The 14,833-nt window shown below is 47.5% G+C and overlaps 1 protein-coding gene across 1 annotated transcript; it reads left to right on the top strand.

Annotated features, from left to right (window-relative positions):
• The first annotated feature begins 1,231 nt into the window (after nucleotides 1–1,231).
• LOC142591526 (uncharacterized) lies at nucleotides 1,232–14,219 on the top strand. The gene is made up of 4 exons (XM_075703848.1): nucleotides 1,232–1,276; nucleotides 5,893–6,072; nucleotides 6,561–6,923; nucleotides 13,662–14,219. The coding sequence occupies exons 1-4, from the start codon at nucleotides 1,232–1,234 to the stop codon at nucleotides 14,217–14,219; spliced, it is 1,146 nt and encodes a 381-aa protein (XP_075559963.1).
• The last annotated feature ends 614 nt before the right edge of the window (nucleotides 14,220–14,833 follow it).

Below are 14,833 nucleotides of genomic sequence, written 5' to 3'. Positions count from 1 at the left end.
ATGCGAATAGCAAACGAAACGCAGTACTCGAAAGCAATCCGAGCCAATTTACTGATCGATATTTGCTTTCTATTTGGTAGAGAAAATGCTGTCGGACCGTTGTGGTGATCACGCCAGTGGTTTTAGCACTAGGAGAAGCTTTACAAAACATTCGCACACTTGATAAATTGTTCTTCTATGAAGTACTACTTCATGTGAAAAAGAAACTAGGAGATTTCTGTTTCGCCGTGATCGCGAACAGAAGCGATCGCCTGGGCTAGGTGACATGGGACCGGCGAGGCACCGGCCCTAAACCAATGCCATCTTATCTGTTTGCCGCGGCCGTCCGATCAATCCAACTCTGTACCAACTGTACATATTATTTCGCGCGCGAAAATTCATAAACACGTATCGGTGCGTTGATGACGTACTGTAATTTATGTAGCTGTAACCGTGCTGCCTGCGTACGTGAAAATGGGGTAGGAGTCTACACTGCAGGTAGCTCAATTCCTTGAAATGAAAATAAGTTATTTATTGGACCGAAGAAGAGGAACGCTATAGTGGGCCATCCTCTCCAGCGCTTTATGGTGAGTCAAGCTTTCCATCGCTGTTCTCAGGGAATGCCGCTTGTGCGGAGAGTCCGTGCCCTGCGTACGATGGGTCCAACCACTGGTACCTAAAAAACACCTTTACAAGTGTTGGAGGTTCCTTCGGCCTACAACGTCTACCCTGCAACTTCGATCCCCTACCCTGAGCTCAACCATGTCTGAAGATGCATCCCAGCAAGCGCCTCCTACTCCATCCCAGGAAGCACTTCCCCAGACGGTCCTGTGCTCTGGTGTGCCTCGCCACAGGGGCTCTGCCATTTTCAGCGGCACGGACTACATCGACGTCGAGAACTGGCTGGTGATGTCTGAAAGGGTAAGCGCCCACAACAAACGGGACCATCCTGAAAAACTGAGCAACGTGCTCTACCTCGCCGGTGTCGCCAGTCTGTGGTACAACAACCATGAGACCGACTTTCCGACGTGGTCCACGCTCAAGGCCTCCGAAGTGGCTGTGTTTGGTCGCCTTGCCGTGCGCAAGCTGGAAGCAGAATAGTGTTTGCGAGAACATGCACAGTATCCGGGTGAATCTTTTACCAGCAAAATTGAAGATGTTCTCAACGTGTGTAAGAAAGTCAATGCGACGAGGTCCGACACTTGACAAAATCAGAAGTGTCTTCGAAGGGATAGTAAACGATGCTTGCAACATGGTACTTTCCATGAATCCTCCGTCCATCACAAACATCATCAATGTATGTCAAAGCTACGTGCTCATGTCCTGCAATGGAATAGGAGACGCTGTTGCACTGCTCTCTCCACCTGACCACTTTCTCCCTCGGAAAGGTCTGCTGCTGGCTTTTGCGACAGTGGACATCCGACAGTGCTACATTAGTAGCATTTGCGACCCGTATATACACCTGCGCTGCTGCTACGAGGGGAATGTCTTGGCAATGTAAAAGCGATAGAAGACGTGCAAGTTATGAACGGGCCAAGTGTCAATGTGCTCGTTCCAGTGCGTTCAGTGCTGTTTCTACATGTGACCTATCGCCCACTGCATGTGTAATGGTTCTTCTATTGCCGATGCCCTTACGCCGGTACAGCGATCTCACCTTTTGTGCCCTCTAGAAGATTTTCGTTCTTCTTTCGACGTAGGGCAATATTCCCAGCGCCGGACGTCAACTCTTACAAATCGCATCGACACTGGCCCGCAACTGCCCTTGCGCCAACCTAGGTACAGTGTGTCTCCTGGAGAATGTCATGTAATCAGCGATCAAGTCATCGACATGCTTCGCCGCGGGGTGATGCGACCTTCCATGAGTCTATGGGGATCCCCTGGAATCCTAGTTACGAAGAAAGATGGTTCTGTGCGGCTTTTTGTAGACTGCTGCTGCCACAACAACCTCACTCGCAAGGGCGTCTACCCTCTCCCATGCATAGAGGACGCGATATACAGTCTGCAATGCGCAGAATTCTTTTCATCCATAGATTTGCACTGAGAGTATTGGCAAGCACCCATGGCAGACACCGATAGGCCAAGACAGCTTTTGTCACACCCGACGGCTTAAACGAACTTAAGGCAGTGCCTATTGACTTTGTAATGCACCCGCAACCTTTGAGCGTATGATGGACATAGTTGTGCTCGGCGTGAAGTGAAACATGTGCTTGTGCTGTCCTGACGACATTATTTTTGCACCTGACTTCACCACGCACCTTCGACGGCTCCGGTCTGTTTTAGTGTTTACCAAACCCAGGGCTACAACTAAACCTCAAGAAGTGCCGATTTACTCCTCGGCAGTGACAATTCTAGGTTGCGTCGCATCCAAGGATGCTATTCTCCACGATCCAGCCAAACTTGGTTCCATCGCCGAATCGCCTAATCCAATGTCCGTATAGAATTGCGCAGTTTCATCAGCCAGGGCTCCTACTTCAGACACTTCATTCGCAATTTCGCCGCCATCATGTCGCCCCTGACGAAGCTACATAGAAGCAACAGGCCCCTCACTTCGTGGTCATCTGAGCGCGTCGAGGCCTTCACAAATCTCCGTCGTTTGCTGACATCTCCGCCTATTTTGAGCCATTATGACCAGACAGCCCCTACCAAAATGCACACGGATGCCAGCAGCATTCACTTCGGTGCTGTTTTTGCCCAGCGCTAACAGGTGTTTACTGAATATGTCATGGGTTACGCAAGTCGCACGCTTACGAAAGCTGAGAACAATTACACTGGAATAGAAAAAGAATGCCTAGCCATCAACTGGGTTCTTACGAATTGCTGGTCCAATTTGTAAGGCCGTCCATTTGATGTAGACACGGACCACAAAGCCTTATGTTGGTTGTCATCCTTGAAAAATCCCTCAGGCCATTTTGCCCGATGGGTACTCTGGCGACAGGATTACGAAATATGCTTTCTGTAATGCAGCGGACGCCCGCATTCGGACGTCGACGCCCATTCGCGCTTGATCTTGTCTGAGGACAATGCCTGCAGCTCAGTGTCCCACTTTGCCATTTCTTCGCTCGATTTAACCACTATCGCGTCTGAGCAGCGCCGTGACTATAGAATTACCTCTCTTATAGACTTGCTTTCTGGTTCTTCAGCACCACCATCCACTCACACGCTGTGTCGTCAAGGTCCCCATTTAACCATTCGCGACAACTTGCTTCACCGACGCAATTATAACCCCGACAAGCACCAGTGGTTACTAGTAGTACATCGCAGTCTCCGTTCCGACATATGCGCACCTTTCCACGCCGATTCACAGTGTTCGCACTCGGGCGTTTTCAAAGCTGATAATAGCCTTCGAAAGCGGTACTTCTTGCGGCGGATTTACAGCTGCGTTCGGAAGTTCGTTCACTCTTCGCCCCATTGCCAGCGCCGGAAATCTCCACTCCTCCTCTCGCGGGCCGGTCTCCAACATTTACCTTGTGCTACCCGGCCGTTTGGGCGCGTCAACATCGATTTGTACGGGCCCCTTCCCCTGACATCGGCTGCAAATCGCTGGGTGAATGAGGCGGTTGACCTCCTCGTGCGATACACCGAAACTCCCGAACTCCCAGCAGCTATAGTGCGAGACGTTGCCTTCTTCCTGCTGCATCGATTCATCCTGCGTCATGCACCACCTGAGGAACTGCTCAGTGATCGCGGACGTGTCTTCCTATTCGAAGTAGACATAGCCATTCTTAAACAGTGCCACGTTGTTCATCGCACAACTATGGCGTACCGACCTCAAACCATTGGCCTTACAGGATGTTTGAACCTTGCACTCGGCAACATGCTTGCAATGTACGTCGCGTCCGGCCACAGAAATTCGACGTCATTCTGCCCTTTGTAACATATGTGTGGAACATCGCTACTTTGAGCACCATCGGCTTTTCACCCTTTTTCTTATTGTAAGGCAGGTACCTGTCGCACACCACCGACACAATTTTACTCTACCGGCTAGTGCATCTGAATGTGCACCCATTTCTTCCACGGCAAGACATGCTTAAGAGTGCCGCGATCTCGCACGGGCATTTTCCTCCAATGACTAAGAGCGTCTAAACAGCCCTCGCGGTGACACTTCCTCTGCACCCACCTTCCTTGCAGCAGCGCTTGTGTGGCTTACCATCCGCTGCACCTGGGCTCTCTTCAAGCATACTGACCAATTGTGAAGGGCCATTCTGTATCGTTGAGCGCGCATCTCCCATTAAATGCGTGATAGAACCCATTGAACTATGTTCGGACATGCGCCGTAGTGGACGAGACAATGTCGACATCGAACGCCTGAAGACGTAGTAGTGAGCATAGGGAGCACTCAAAGTGAGCAGGTATTCGCGTGCCAGATGGCTCCCTTTTCACTCCCGAGGGTAATTGTAGCGAAGAAGGGGAACACAATAGGGGGTCATTCTCTCCAGTGTTTTCTAGTGGGTCAAGCTCTTTTGCGCTGTTCTAGAAGAACGCCGCTCCTGCAAAGAGACCGTGCCCCGCGTTGACGGTCCGCACAACTGCTGATGGCTATTAAACACCTTTACATCGTTAAATTCTTTATTGAAACGCTGACTTAACTGTGTATTAGGATTCAGTATGCACTTATGTTCATCTTCTCATATAACAACAATAAAATGGAACAGCACATTAAGAAAAAATACTTGCTTCTTTGTATAGGTCATATTGCATGCAATGTTTCAGAAAGTACTAATTTATGCGGAGCTTCCACTTTGCACCAGAACAGTAAGTTAGTGCTCCAAAGCATTCTTTTCTTGCTTCAAACAGCAAAATGTTCTGCACCGGAAGCCTATATGAATGCTCCAAACTGCGATTTTCCTGCTCCTAAAGCTGCTTCAAAAGACCTAGTGCCGCTTCCATAACTAAAATTACATGTGCGCAATAGTTGTATCTCATGATATTGTTGAGACAAGCTTGTACGCCTGTGGCTACTTGGAAGAGCGCGGATTTGTGTTAAGTGTCTGCTACTGTTACCCTCGCTTTATTTGCGCAAAACAAACTGTCATTTATTTAAAGACCCTCTGTGCTGTGTCTGTTTCAATATAATCTTCACGGCCTTCCACACCCCAGCGGTGGCTCAGTGATCGGATATTGCGTTTAGCTCTATGTAGCGAGTTCGATAACCCATTTCGACGGTAGCATTGGGATGGGGGTGGAATGCAAAAACACTTTCCCAGTTATATTTAGGGGCACGTTAAAGAAAACAGGGTTGCGCCGTCAGCACATGATTCAAGGGCTGTTTCCTTGAGATGTGAAACTCAATCAGCTAATCGATTCCAACTGATAAAAGCCTTTGTTGTGGTAATAGATCTGTACCACACGTAGATCTGTGTTTGGGTACCAAACTCATGGGTTTTATGTAAATGCGAATAGCATTCGTGGAATTGTCACACCAGTCGCCTTTCCAGTTTCCCAGCTATGACACCAAATACATGGTCCCGAAGGTTGTGCAGTGTAAGGTCTATTTCGGTCACATGGGTATGTCCTCCTCTTCAGTGAACCTCTTTGACAGCAACTTGGGTAAATGTGCATGTGCCAGAGGGCATGTGCGTGCTTCACGGCGCCGCCTCCAAATCGCGCAGCGTGTCCAGAGGAAAGCGCGAGAGAAGAGAGCTGCCGCATCACACGCCTAGCACATTAGGTGTGTCAGCTATTCGCAAACATGTACAGTCTTCTTTGACAATCTGTGCCCAATTTTTTTTCGCTGTGTGACGCTGGGACGAAGTGAGACAAAGATAAGAACGCATCACATAACTGAACAATCTCACGGGAAACGTCGGCCGACTTATAATTTCATGCTGCATAATTCTTGGATTAGGCTCTAAGCGTTGCTGCTGTTTTAGGCTCTAGCCATCATATTGATCCGACATCTCTGGCACTTTACAGGTCATGGACAGGGAGGTATTGAGGTTCCTGATGTTTGCCGAAGAGCAGTTCGAGGACGCCCTCGAGTTGCTCGAGAGTGCCGCCTTTGTCGCACGGGATCTAATGAAGATGCCTTTACTGCTTGACCCATGTACGCAGCAAAACGAAGGAGGTTCCCGCTGCTGGATGTTGACTCATGCGGTAACTCATTCCGTCACTTCCACCACGTCCACGCAAAAAAGTGAAGCGTGCGCATCGTACACAGGACACACTAGCCGCAACCCACAGGCTTACTGCTTGCAGTTTATGTTAAAGTCACCGCACAGACGCTTGTCGACGTGTTTCCTGCCACTAGGACACCAGATGACGTTCTTCTGCTCTTTGTCTCTGCAGTTCAGCGACATAAGGAATATTACACACATATAAAACATATAAATGATATTAAGTTTATATTATCTCTACAAATAACCCATATAAATTCACACACATAAATAGGCCACACTGATACGACACAAAACAGCTCCCTGAGTAGCTGAGGGACAAGGGAGGCAAGACTATGAGGACTGTGCATATACGAGACTTTACATATGCCGACACACCTTGTACGAGTTCTAGCCGTGAAGCGACCCAGTTCATTTCGTTTCTGCAAGCAGCTCTTACAAATTTTATTGTCATTGCGCGCGATGCAGGAAAAGTTGAACGAGCTCCTGAACCCCTTCGGCATTGACTTTGACGAACTGCGCGAAGGCAGCCTAGACTTCAACATGATCCGTGACGATCCCATGGCTCCGTACGACCCCAAAGCTGCGGTGCTCTTCATGGCTACATTGTGGTTTCTGCGCGAGCACCGTTGTTTCTCGGGCGTCAGCCTGGACGTGTCAGTGCTGGAGCGCTTTCACCCGGTGCAATTCCTGCAACATATCACGTTCTCCAAGCGGGTTGTCACGGCCCACCTGACCGGCGTTGAGGGAATCAAGCTCCCGTTGGAAGCGTGCCCTCTGGTTCTGCTGCTCGACCAAACGGAGCTGTTTACGCACGTCAGCCTGGACAGGGTGAGCTTTATAGAGGCATGCTTTTTCCAGGCATCATGAGGAATGTGCCTACAATTTAGTCGTCATTACGCGGCACAGTAGTGTGACAGCGCTGATAAGGCACCGCCATGGTGGGTCAGTTATTATGGCGGACTAGTGCTGTGCAGGAGGTCGCTGCGTGGTTCGATTCCCAGCGTCTACGGAGTTCTAAACCCACTTTCACTTAATTTTTAAGTTTTATTTGCCCCCTCTTCATGCTTCTAAGAAGATCAGGCAAGCAAACCTCTCGGCCGCGTCTAGTGAAATTCGAGTCCAAAATGTATTGATCATTACGTGCCCTAAGCTCGCATGTTTGGCTGTCTAAGCCGTGGGCACACGGGCGTCTCAAGCGCCAGTTTTGCTAAACCGGTCATGCGACAAATCTCTAATGGCTGCCCGTGGTAGCTAAGTCGCTGTGGCGGCGCGCTGCTGATCGCGGGTTATATTCCCGACCGTGGAGGCCGCATTCTGAAGGGCGTGGAATGCAAACACGTTCGTGTACGGTTCTTCGGGTGCACGTTTAATACACTCAGGCTGTCAGAGTTAATTCGGAAATACCCCTATATATCGCGTCCCTGATAGGGTTTGATGTTTCCGGTACTTGTTTTTCTTCGAATTCGGGGGTTATTAATTGGTGTTTATTTCTGCCCATTTGAACCGGTATGGTATGGTATGAAGAACTTTATTTAGGTCCTGAGGGATCAGTCTGGGACTGATGCGGGCCGCTCCCACGTCGGTACAGAGAGGCCGAGCCCCTCTGCCATCACACGGGCCCTCTGGACAGCCCTGAGTTGGTCCGCCAGCACTTCACTGTTCAGCATTCGCTGCCACCACTGTTCACCTCGAGAACCATCACAGGCCAACAACAAGCAGCGCCACAGCATGTGTTGTAAATCAAGCAAACCCGCACACTTACTACAATAAACTGAAACCCCGCAGTCCGGATTAATTTTATTCATGATGACCGGGTTAGGGTACGTCCGTGTCTGCAGAAGCCTTAATGTAACCGCCTGCGGCCTACCTAATTTAGGATGTGGCAACGGGAATGCCCTGCGCCCTAAGTAATAGTGCTTGGTGATTTCGTTGTAGGTAAACAGTTGGTCCCTGTACTCCGGAGCGGGAGATCCAGCCCCTTCAGGGAGTACACGGCACACTAATCCTCGTGCCTCCCTGTGCGCCACCTCGTTATTCTTCGGTGTCAAATTTTAAAGGCGGAGAGAAACCGGTATTTATCGGCGCTTGTGGTGTAAATCGACCGCATAACTACTGGAGATTATATCACGCTCCTGAAATCACACATCCTCTTTGAATACACTCCAAACACTGTAAACAATTCCTCATTGCACAAACTAGTGAAAATAACAAATGAAACGAGGCGCTTTCAGGAACATGAAAGTACTACTTAATGTTGCTGAGAAAGATTGTCATGCACATCGTGAGTGCATGGTCAACCATCGCAGCATGCTCCTTAGGGCTCGGGAAACGCAATCCAGAAAACGCACGTTTACGTTTTCGCTCGACACTTGGATGACATGAAAATTAAGGGAAGTTTTTGACGAGACCGGCCATTCTTTGCTGACTGCTCACCAGATACTGCCAAAGACCACTTTCCAGATAGAACTTTGTAGAGTAGATATGGAGTGTAATGGAAAGGTATAGCAGCTGTGGGAACAAAAAGACCCGGTGAACGTGTGCATCAGGGCCGTGGTTGCTTGATCGCTCTACCGGTTATGATCAGCATCATCACCGTAAGCCTGTTTTATGTCCACTGCAGGACGAAGGTCTCTGCCTGCGATCTCCAATTACCCCTGTTCTTCGCCAACCGATTCCAACTGGCGCCTGCAAATTTCCTAATTTCATCACCCCACCTAGTCTTCTGCCGACCTTGACTGCGCTTCCCTTTTCATGGCACCCATACTGGAACCTAATGGCCCACCGGTTATCTAACCTACACATTATATGGCCTGCCGAGCTTCATTTATTTTCTTTATGCCAGTAAGAATATCGGCTATCCGCGTTAGCTCTCTCATCCACACCGCTCTCTTCCTGTGTCTCAACGTCACGCCTAAGATTCTTCGTTCCATCGATCTTTGCACGTTCCTTAACTTGTTCTTGAGCTTCTTTGTCAATCTCCAAGTTTCTGCACCATATGTTGGCACCGGTAGAATGCGTTAATTGTGCACCTTTCTTTTCGTTGAAAACGGTAAGGTTGGAGTCATGATCTGACAATGTCTGCCATGTGCACTCCAACCCATTTATATTCTTCTGTAAATTTGCTTCTTCTGAGCAGGGTCCCCTGTCAGTATTGGCCTACGTAAATGTACCGCTTCACATACTCTAGAGGCTGACGGGTGATCCTGAGGTCTTGTTTCCATGCCCGGCTACTGACCATTACCTTTGTCTTCTGCACATTTATCTTCAACCCCGCTCTTGTATTCTCCCTGTTAAGGTGCTCAATAATATGTTGTAACTCCTCCCCTGTGTTGCTGAAAAGAACAATGTAATCTGCAAGTAGAAGGTTGCTGAGATATTCGCCGTTGATCCTTAGCCCTAAAGCTTCCCAGTTTAATAGCTTGAATAGTTCTTCCAAGCATGTAGTGAACAACATTGGAGAGATTGTGTCTCCTTGTCTGACTCCTTTCTTGTTAAGTATCTTCCTACTTTTATTCTGGAGAAGCAAGGTAGCCGTGAAATCATTGTAAATACTTTCGAAAGTAGCTACGTAAGCGTCCTGTACTCCTAGATTACGTAATGCCTCTATGACTGCTGGTATCTGTACTGACTGAAATGTCATTTCCTAATCTATGAAAGGCATATAGAGAGGTTGATCGTACTCTGCGGATTTCTCGATTTCCTGATTGATGACGGGGATGTGATCCGTTTTAGATTATCCCTTTCCGAAGCCAGCCTGTTCGCTTGGTAGACTGAAGCCCATTGTTGCACTTATTCTATGGCAGATTATCTTGGTGAATATCTTATACAATACGGGAAGCAAGCTAATGGGCCTGTACTTTTTCAATTCTCTAAGGTATCCCTTTTTGTGGATTACTATGATGTTCATATTCTTCCACATCTCTGGGAGCCTTGAAGTCGATACACAGTTTGTATAAAGGGCCGCGAGTTTTTCAAGCAATATGTATCCTTCATATTTGAATAAATCTGCTGGTAGTCCACCTTCTGCAGCTTTTCCCCGTTTAAAGTCTTGCAAAGGCCTTCTAACTTCATCGATAGTTTTAGAAGGAGCCTCTGTAACCCATTCATTAACACTTCGAATGGAGATATCTTGGCTGCTCTGGGTACTGTACACGTCAGTATAAAATTATTCTGCTGCTTTTACCATACCTTCGAAACTGCTGATGACATGACCCTGTTTACCATTCAAAGCATCCACCTTGGTTTACCCGATGCCGAGCTTCCTTCTCACTGCTTTGAGGCTGCGTCCATTTTTTACCGCTTCCTCAATCTTTCTCGCTTAGTTTGTCCTTTTTTATTATTTTTGACAGTTCCGAGAATTCTATCTCATTTCTTGAGTGGGACACTTTCATTATTTTTCGTTTCTTCATGAGGTCTTTCTTTACTTTCGAGAGCGTACCTGTTTGCGGCCTTGGTGCCTTACCTCCTACTTCAACTGTTACTTCTGAAGGCAGTCAAGTAACGGTTTCGGTCATTACCTCTATGTCATTTTTGTCCCTCTGATCTATGGCTTAATATTTGTTTGTAAGGAGCAGCCTAAATTGATCTGCTTTTACCCTTACTGCGTCTTCCTGGGCCTGTTTCTCCTTGAAAAATATAATCTCTCCCTTCATATTGAGGGGAATACTAGACCTCACTAACCTATGATCTCTGCACTTTACACCACCTAACACTTCTGCATCCTACACTATACTGGGATCGGCAGAACGTATGAAATCTATTTCATTTCTTCTTTCATCATTAGTGCTTTTCCAGTTCTACATTTTGGTGCTATGCTTCCTAAACAAGGTGTTCGTTATTCGTTGCTAATTATTTTCGCGACTTCTACCAAGATTTCTTCTCTAGTGTTCCTATATCAATGCCATTGTGGCCAATTGCGTGTTCACCAGCCTGCTTTATCCCCACTTCTTCAGTGAAGTTACCCAGAACTACGGTATATTCAGTTCGCATTTTTCGAATTGCTAATTCAACACCTTCCTAAAGCCGTTTTAGTTCGTCATCATCGTGACTAGAGGTTGGAGCCTAGGCTTCTGATACCTTTATTCTATGCCTCCTGTTTTGTTACAACTACAGCTACCTGTCATTAGCACTGTAGAATGCATCAGTGTAGCCCGCTAGGCCTTTTTGGATTAGGAATCCTATGCCGTATTGTTACTTATTTGGGAGTCCTCCATATTAGAGGACGTGGCCATTATTACGGACTTTATACTCCTCATTAGTTCTTCTAACCTCACTAAGGGCAGTGATATCCCACACAATGCCTGATAGTTCTTCAAGTAGTCCTGCTAAGCTAGCTTCACTCGAGTGGGTTCGTGTGTATAACGTTGCAAGGTTCAGTTTCCAGTGGCGGTAGGTCCGGGTCTTAACACCCTCTGGTGCCCGTACATGTCTGATCGCCGCCTTGGTCACTTTCTCTGCAGCTGCTGGAGACCGCGGCTTCGACTTCTGTTAACGGTGGCCAATTTTTTATAATCCATGCACGCAAAAAAAGGCCCGTGGAGCTGAGCAGTCTGTTCTACAGCGGTCGTGGCAGGGAGAAAGTATTGTAAGAGCGTACATTTTCCTTGGTCTGCACCCACCTTAGTAGCACACCCCTATAGTGCAGAAAAAAGAAAAAAAATATTGCTGAGGCAATGCGGAAAACTAACAGTGCGACCAGGGGAAATCATTTCTACCGTGTTATCGACGGCCTCATATGGCTATATGCTAGGACAAATCAAATTCGCATATTCTTTTTGACAAACTAGAAAAATAACAATTCCCAGCGTTATATAGAACGATCAAGCCCAAGAAACGGGACCTTGCTTCGAAATTACTGTAGAAGCAAAGCAGCGGCAAGCGCAAACTCGTTTTTTTAAGCTTTAAATTAAATTGTGCAGTTTTGCATGCAAAATCCACGATCTGATTATGAGGCACGCCGTAGCGGGGGACAACGTAATAATTTGAACCTCCTTGGGTTCTTTAACGCACACCTAAATCTAACTATACTGGCGTTTACTGCTCCATTGAAATGCCGCCGCCGTAACCAGGATTTGATCCCGCGACCACGTGCTTAGCAAGCCAACACCATACACAAAGCTACCACGGCGGGTGTTTCTTTTTTAAAGCTTTCTTTGGGAAAAAAGCCGCTGTTCCCTGTATACACAAAGCATAAAACAGCAAGGCGTTATATGTAAGGAAGCACATACAATTTAGCCACATTTTTATCACTGCTACAACGCCGACGCCTTTCAAGAAAAAACCTAAGCATGCATGTAAGCATGGTTGCGTTGGAGTGTCAAATTGAGGATAATCTGGAATTATTGTGGACATTCATTTCTTTTTCCCTCTGTTTGACTTGCAACTTGTAGTCGGCGGAGAGGTGTGGCTTCCGCAAATCGAGCTCATGCTCTCGCCTGCCACCATCGAAGTGGCTTTCTTATCCGAGCCACATACAGTTGGCACCGTCCCTAGCGACTAACTGTAGTAAATACGGTCCAGCTGCGCTACACAGCGGCCAATACGACAGGTGGCTTAAAAATTTGTGAGACTGGCACGTAAAAATTGGCGAGACTGGGACAAATAAGATATTCCAACAACTTCGTACAATAAGCCAAGCAGCCTATCTGTTATGATTTAACAAGTCAGAGGTGGTGGCCACACTTAGACGAAGGCGAATTGCAATATCCTTCGTGCACTTAGATTTAGGCGCGCGTCATATGAATCATTTATGTAGTCAGTGTATTTAGTGGGACCGTTTGGAACCGTGCGCTGAGCACGGACTCTCAGCACGAACGGAATTCACGAGCAAAAACGCTGAAGAGGACGAACGACTAGAAAGCGCTGGAGAGGACGACGCACCATATCGTTCCAATGCTTCTCTACAGAATCAATGTTTCAGAATTAAGTACTGTCTGTAATGATGCTGAGACACAACAGAATAGAAAGCGATGAACCACTGTTAAATATAACGCCCAAGCTCATGCTTTCAGTTATTGAAACGTGATAAATCATAGCGAAACCTGAATATGTGCACGTATTGTAATATTCCTGACATCATTCGCCATGATTACTAATCGTTTTTCTTTTAGGAGGTCCCAAAGGTTAAAAGAACGTGCTGCTGTGCTTGTTCGTTCATAATTCCAAATATTAGGCAGCGCAGATTTCAAGGCAAAATCAAAAACTAGCGCAGGTCTGCAAATGCAGAAGTGATACCAGAGAAAGCGGCATACCTGTTGGTCGCTTATGCGTAAGCTGCATAACCTTCATACCGCATTTTCCTAAGCGCTAGTGAAAGCAACGTCGTGTAAGCGGTTTCTCGTTTGTTGGGAAAAGCCATTCCTCGAGGAAACATAACGTGCATGCAAGGTATAATCTTGACCTGGTGCCAAAAGCAGGTGCACGAATATACATATATATTTTTAAATTTGAGTTAATAAATAAAAAAAATATCAACGGGGTAGGATCACAAAAGCCCGACTTTCGTCACGTATGACGCCTCAAGACATCTTTTGTTTCTTTGCAACTTCGATTGCCTTTGAACTGCAGGTAACACTAATGGAAGCTGAGGGGACAAGTCTGTCTTCGCTGGTGCTTACCAATCCCGGATTCCACTCTTTGGCTCTTCGGAACGTAACCATGAAAGACACCGTTCTGTCCAGACTCGCGCAGGAGTTCAAAGAGCACCGCCGACCGCGAGAGTTCGAACTGCGAGGGAGGATCCGCTACAGTGCGACGCGCACTGAACTGGTCTCGAGGCTGCTGGACAGCTCCCTGCAAATTCTAAGCCTCGATATCACGTGCGACCTGACCCAGCTTTTCGAGAAACTCAAGGAAAACAAGCAGCTGATGGAGCTAGAGCTCGGACGCTGTTGCCCAGTCGGCGTCTGTCCAGACGCACTAGCTTCTGCTCTGGCCCAAAACGTGACGCTGCGGCTACTCACTCTGAGCCTCGACATGGCGTGGATATCGGCCACAAGTTGCTCCTGGAAGCACTTGGGAGACCTGGTTCAGAACAGCCGTGGGCTCGAAACATTGTGTCTCCGAAACTCGTGTCTTGGAACGCACGCTGTGCGCCCGATAAGCGAGGCAATGAAAACAAACTAGAACCTACAGACGCTGAACCTGATTGGCTGCGGATTCTCCTGCTCCGATGCCCTGTTGTTCGTACGGGCCCTTTCTCAAAGCGCTTCACCTAGTATGAAAGTGAAACTCGGCGTCTTAACGGGAAATGACAGCGAATGTAGCCAGCTTTTGCGAGAGATCCTGGCTTGGGCGCTGCTCAACACTTTGAGTGGGTTTTCAGCAACCCCTCGTAGACAGGTTTTCGGCCCTGCGCGTCAATGAGATGACGCAGGCTACGTCACTAGTCACCAGCTGCCTTCCACTCAGCTGGCTCCGCACCATTCGTAGACACTCGGGCAAACGCATCACTGTCAGTTTGCGTGAGCGCAAAAATGAAGTCGACAATGTTGCATCAGATGGTTTTCTATCCCTTCATTGTAAACAGCGTCAGCGATCCCCTCTCATTCAATCAACAAACATTACTGGTGAAAGTAAATGCGAAATCACTAGACTTAAAAGTTGAGCCGATACTGCCCTCGGGGAATCCTGTATAATATGGCCATCTTTGGCTCGGTCTGATTAATATAATTCTGGAAGCCAAAAGTCCACCGTATTAAATTTACATTCCCGGCAATATTATGAACTCGAATTTGATA

The sequence above is a fragment of the Dermacentor variabilis genome, chromosome 8 (genome assembly GCF_050947875.1).
Source record: "Dermacentor variabilis isolate Ectoservices chromosome 8, ASM5094787v1, whole genome shotgun sequence".
Taxonomy (NCBI): Eukaryota; Metazoa; Arthropoda; class Arachnida; order Ixodida; family Ixodidae; genus Dermacentor; species Dermacentor variabilis.
The sequence above is the reverse complement of the archived record's forward strand: the minus strand, read 5'-3'. Positions and strand labels throughout refer to the sequence as shown.

Coding starts and splice junctions, on each gene's coding strand:
- LOC142591526 (XM_075703848.1), top strand. CDS start 1,232: ATGGTACTTTCCATGAATCCTCCGTCCATCACAAACATCATCAAT. Junction 1,277..5,892: donor CCATCACAAACATCATCAAT/GTATGTCAAAGC, acceptor GGCACTTTACAG/GTCATGGACAGGGAGGTATT. Junction 6,924..13,661: donor CGCACGTCAGCCTGGACAGG/GTGAGCTTTATA, acceptor TTTGAACTGCAG/GTAACACTAATGGAAGCTGA.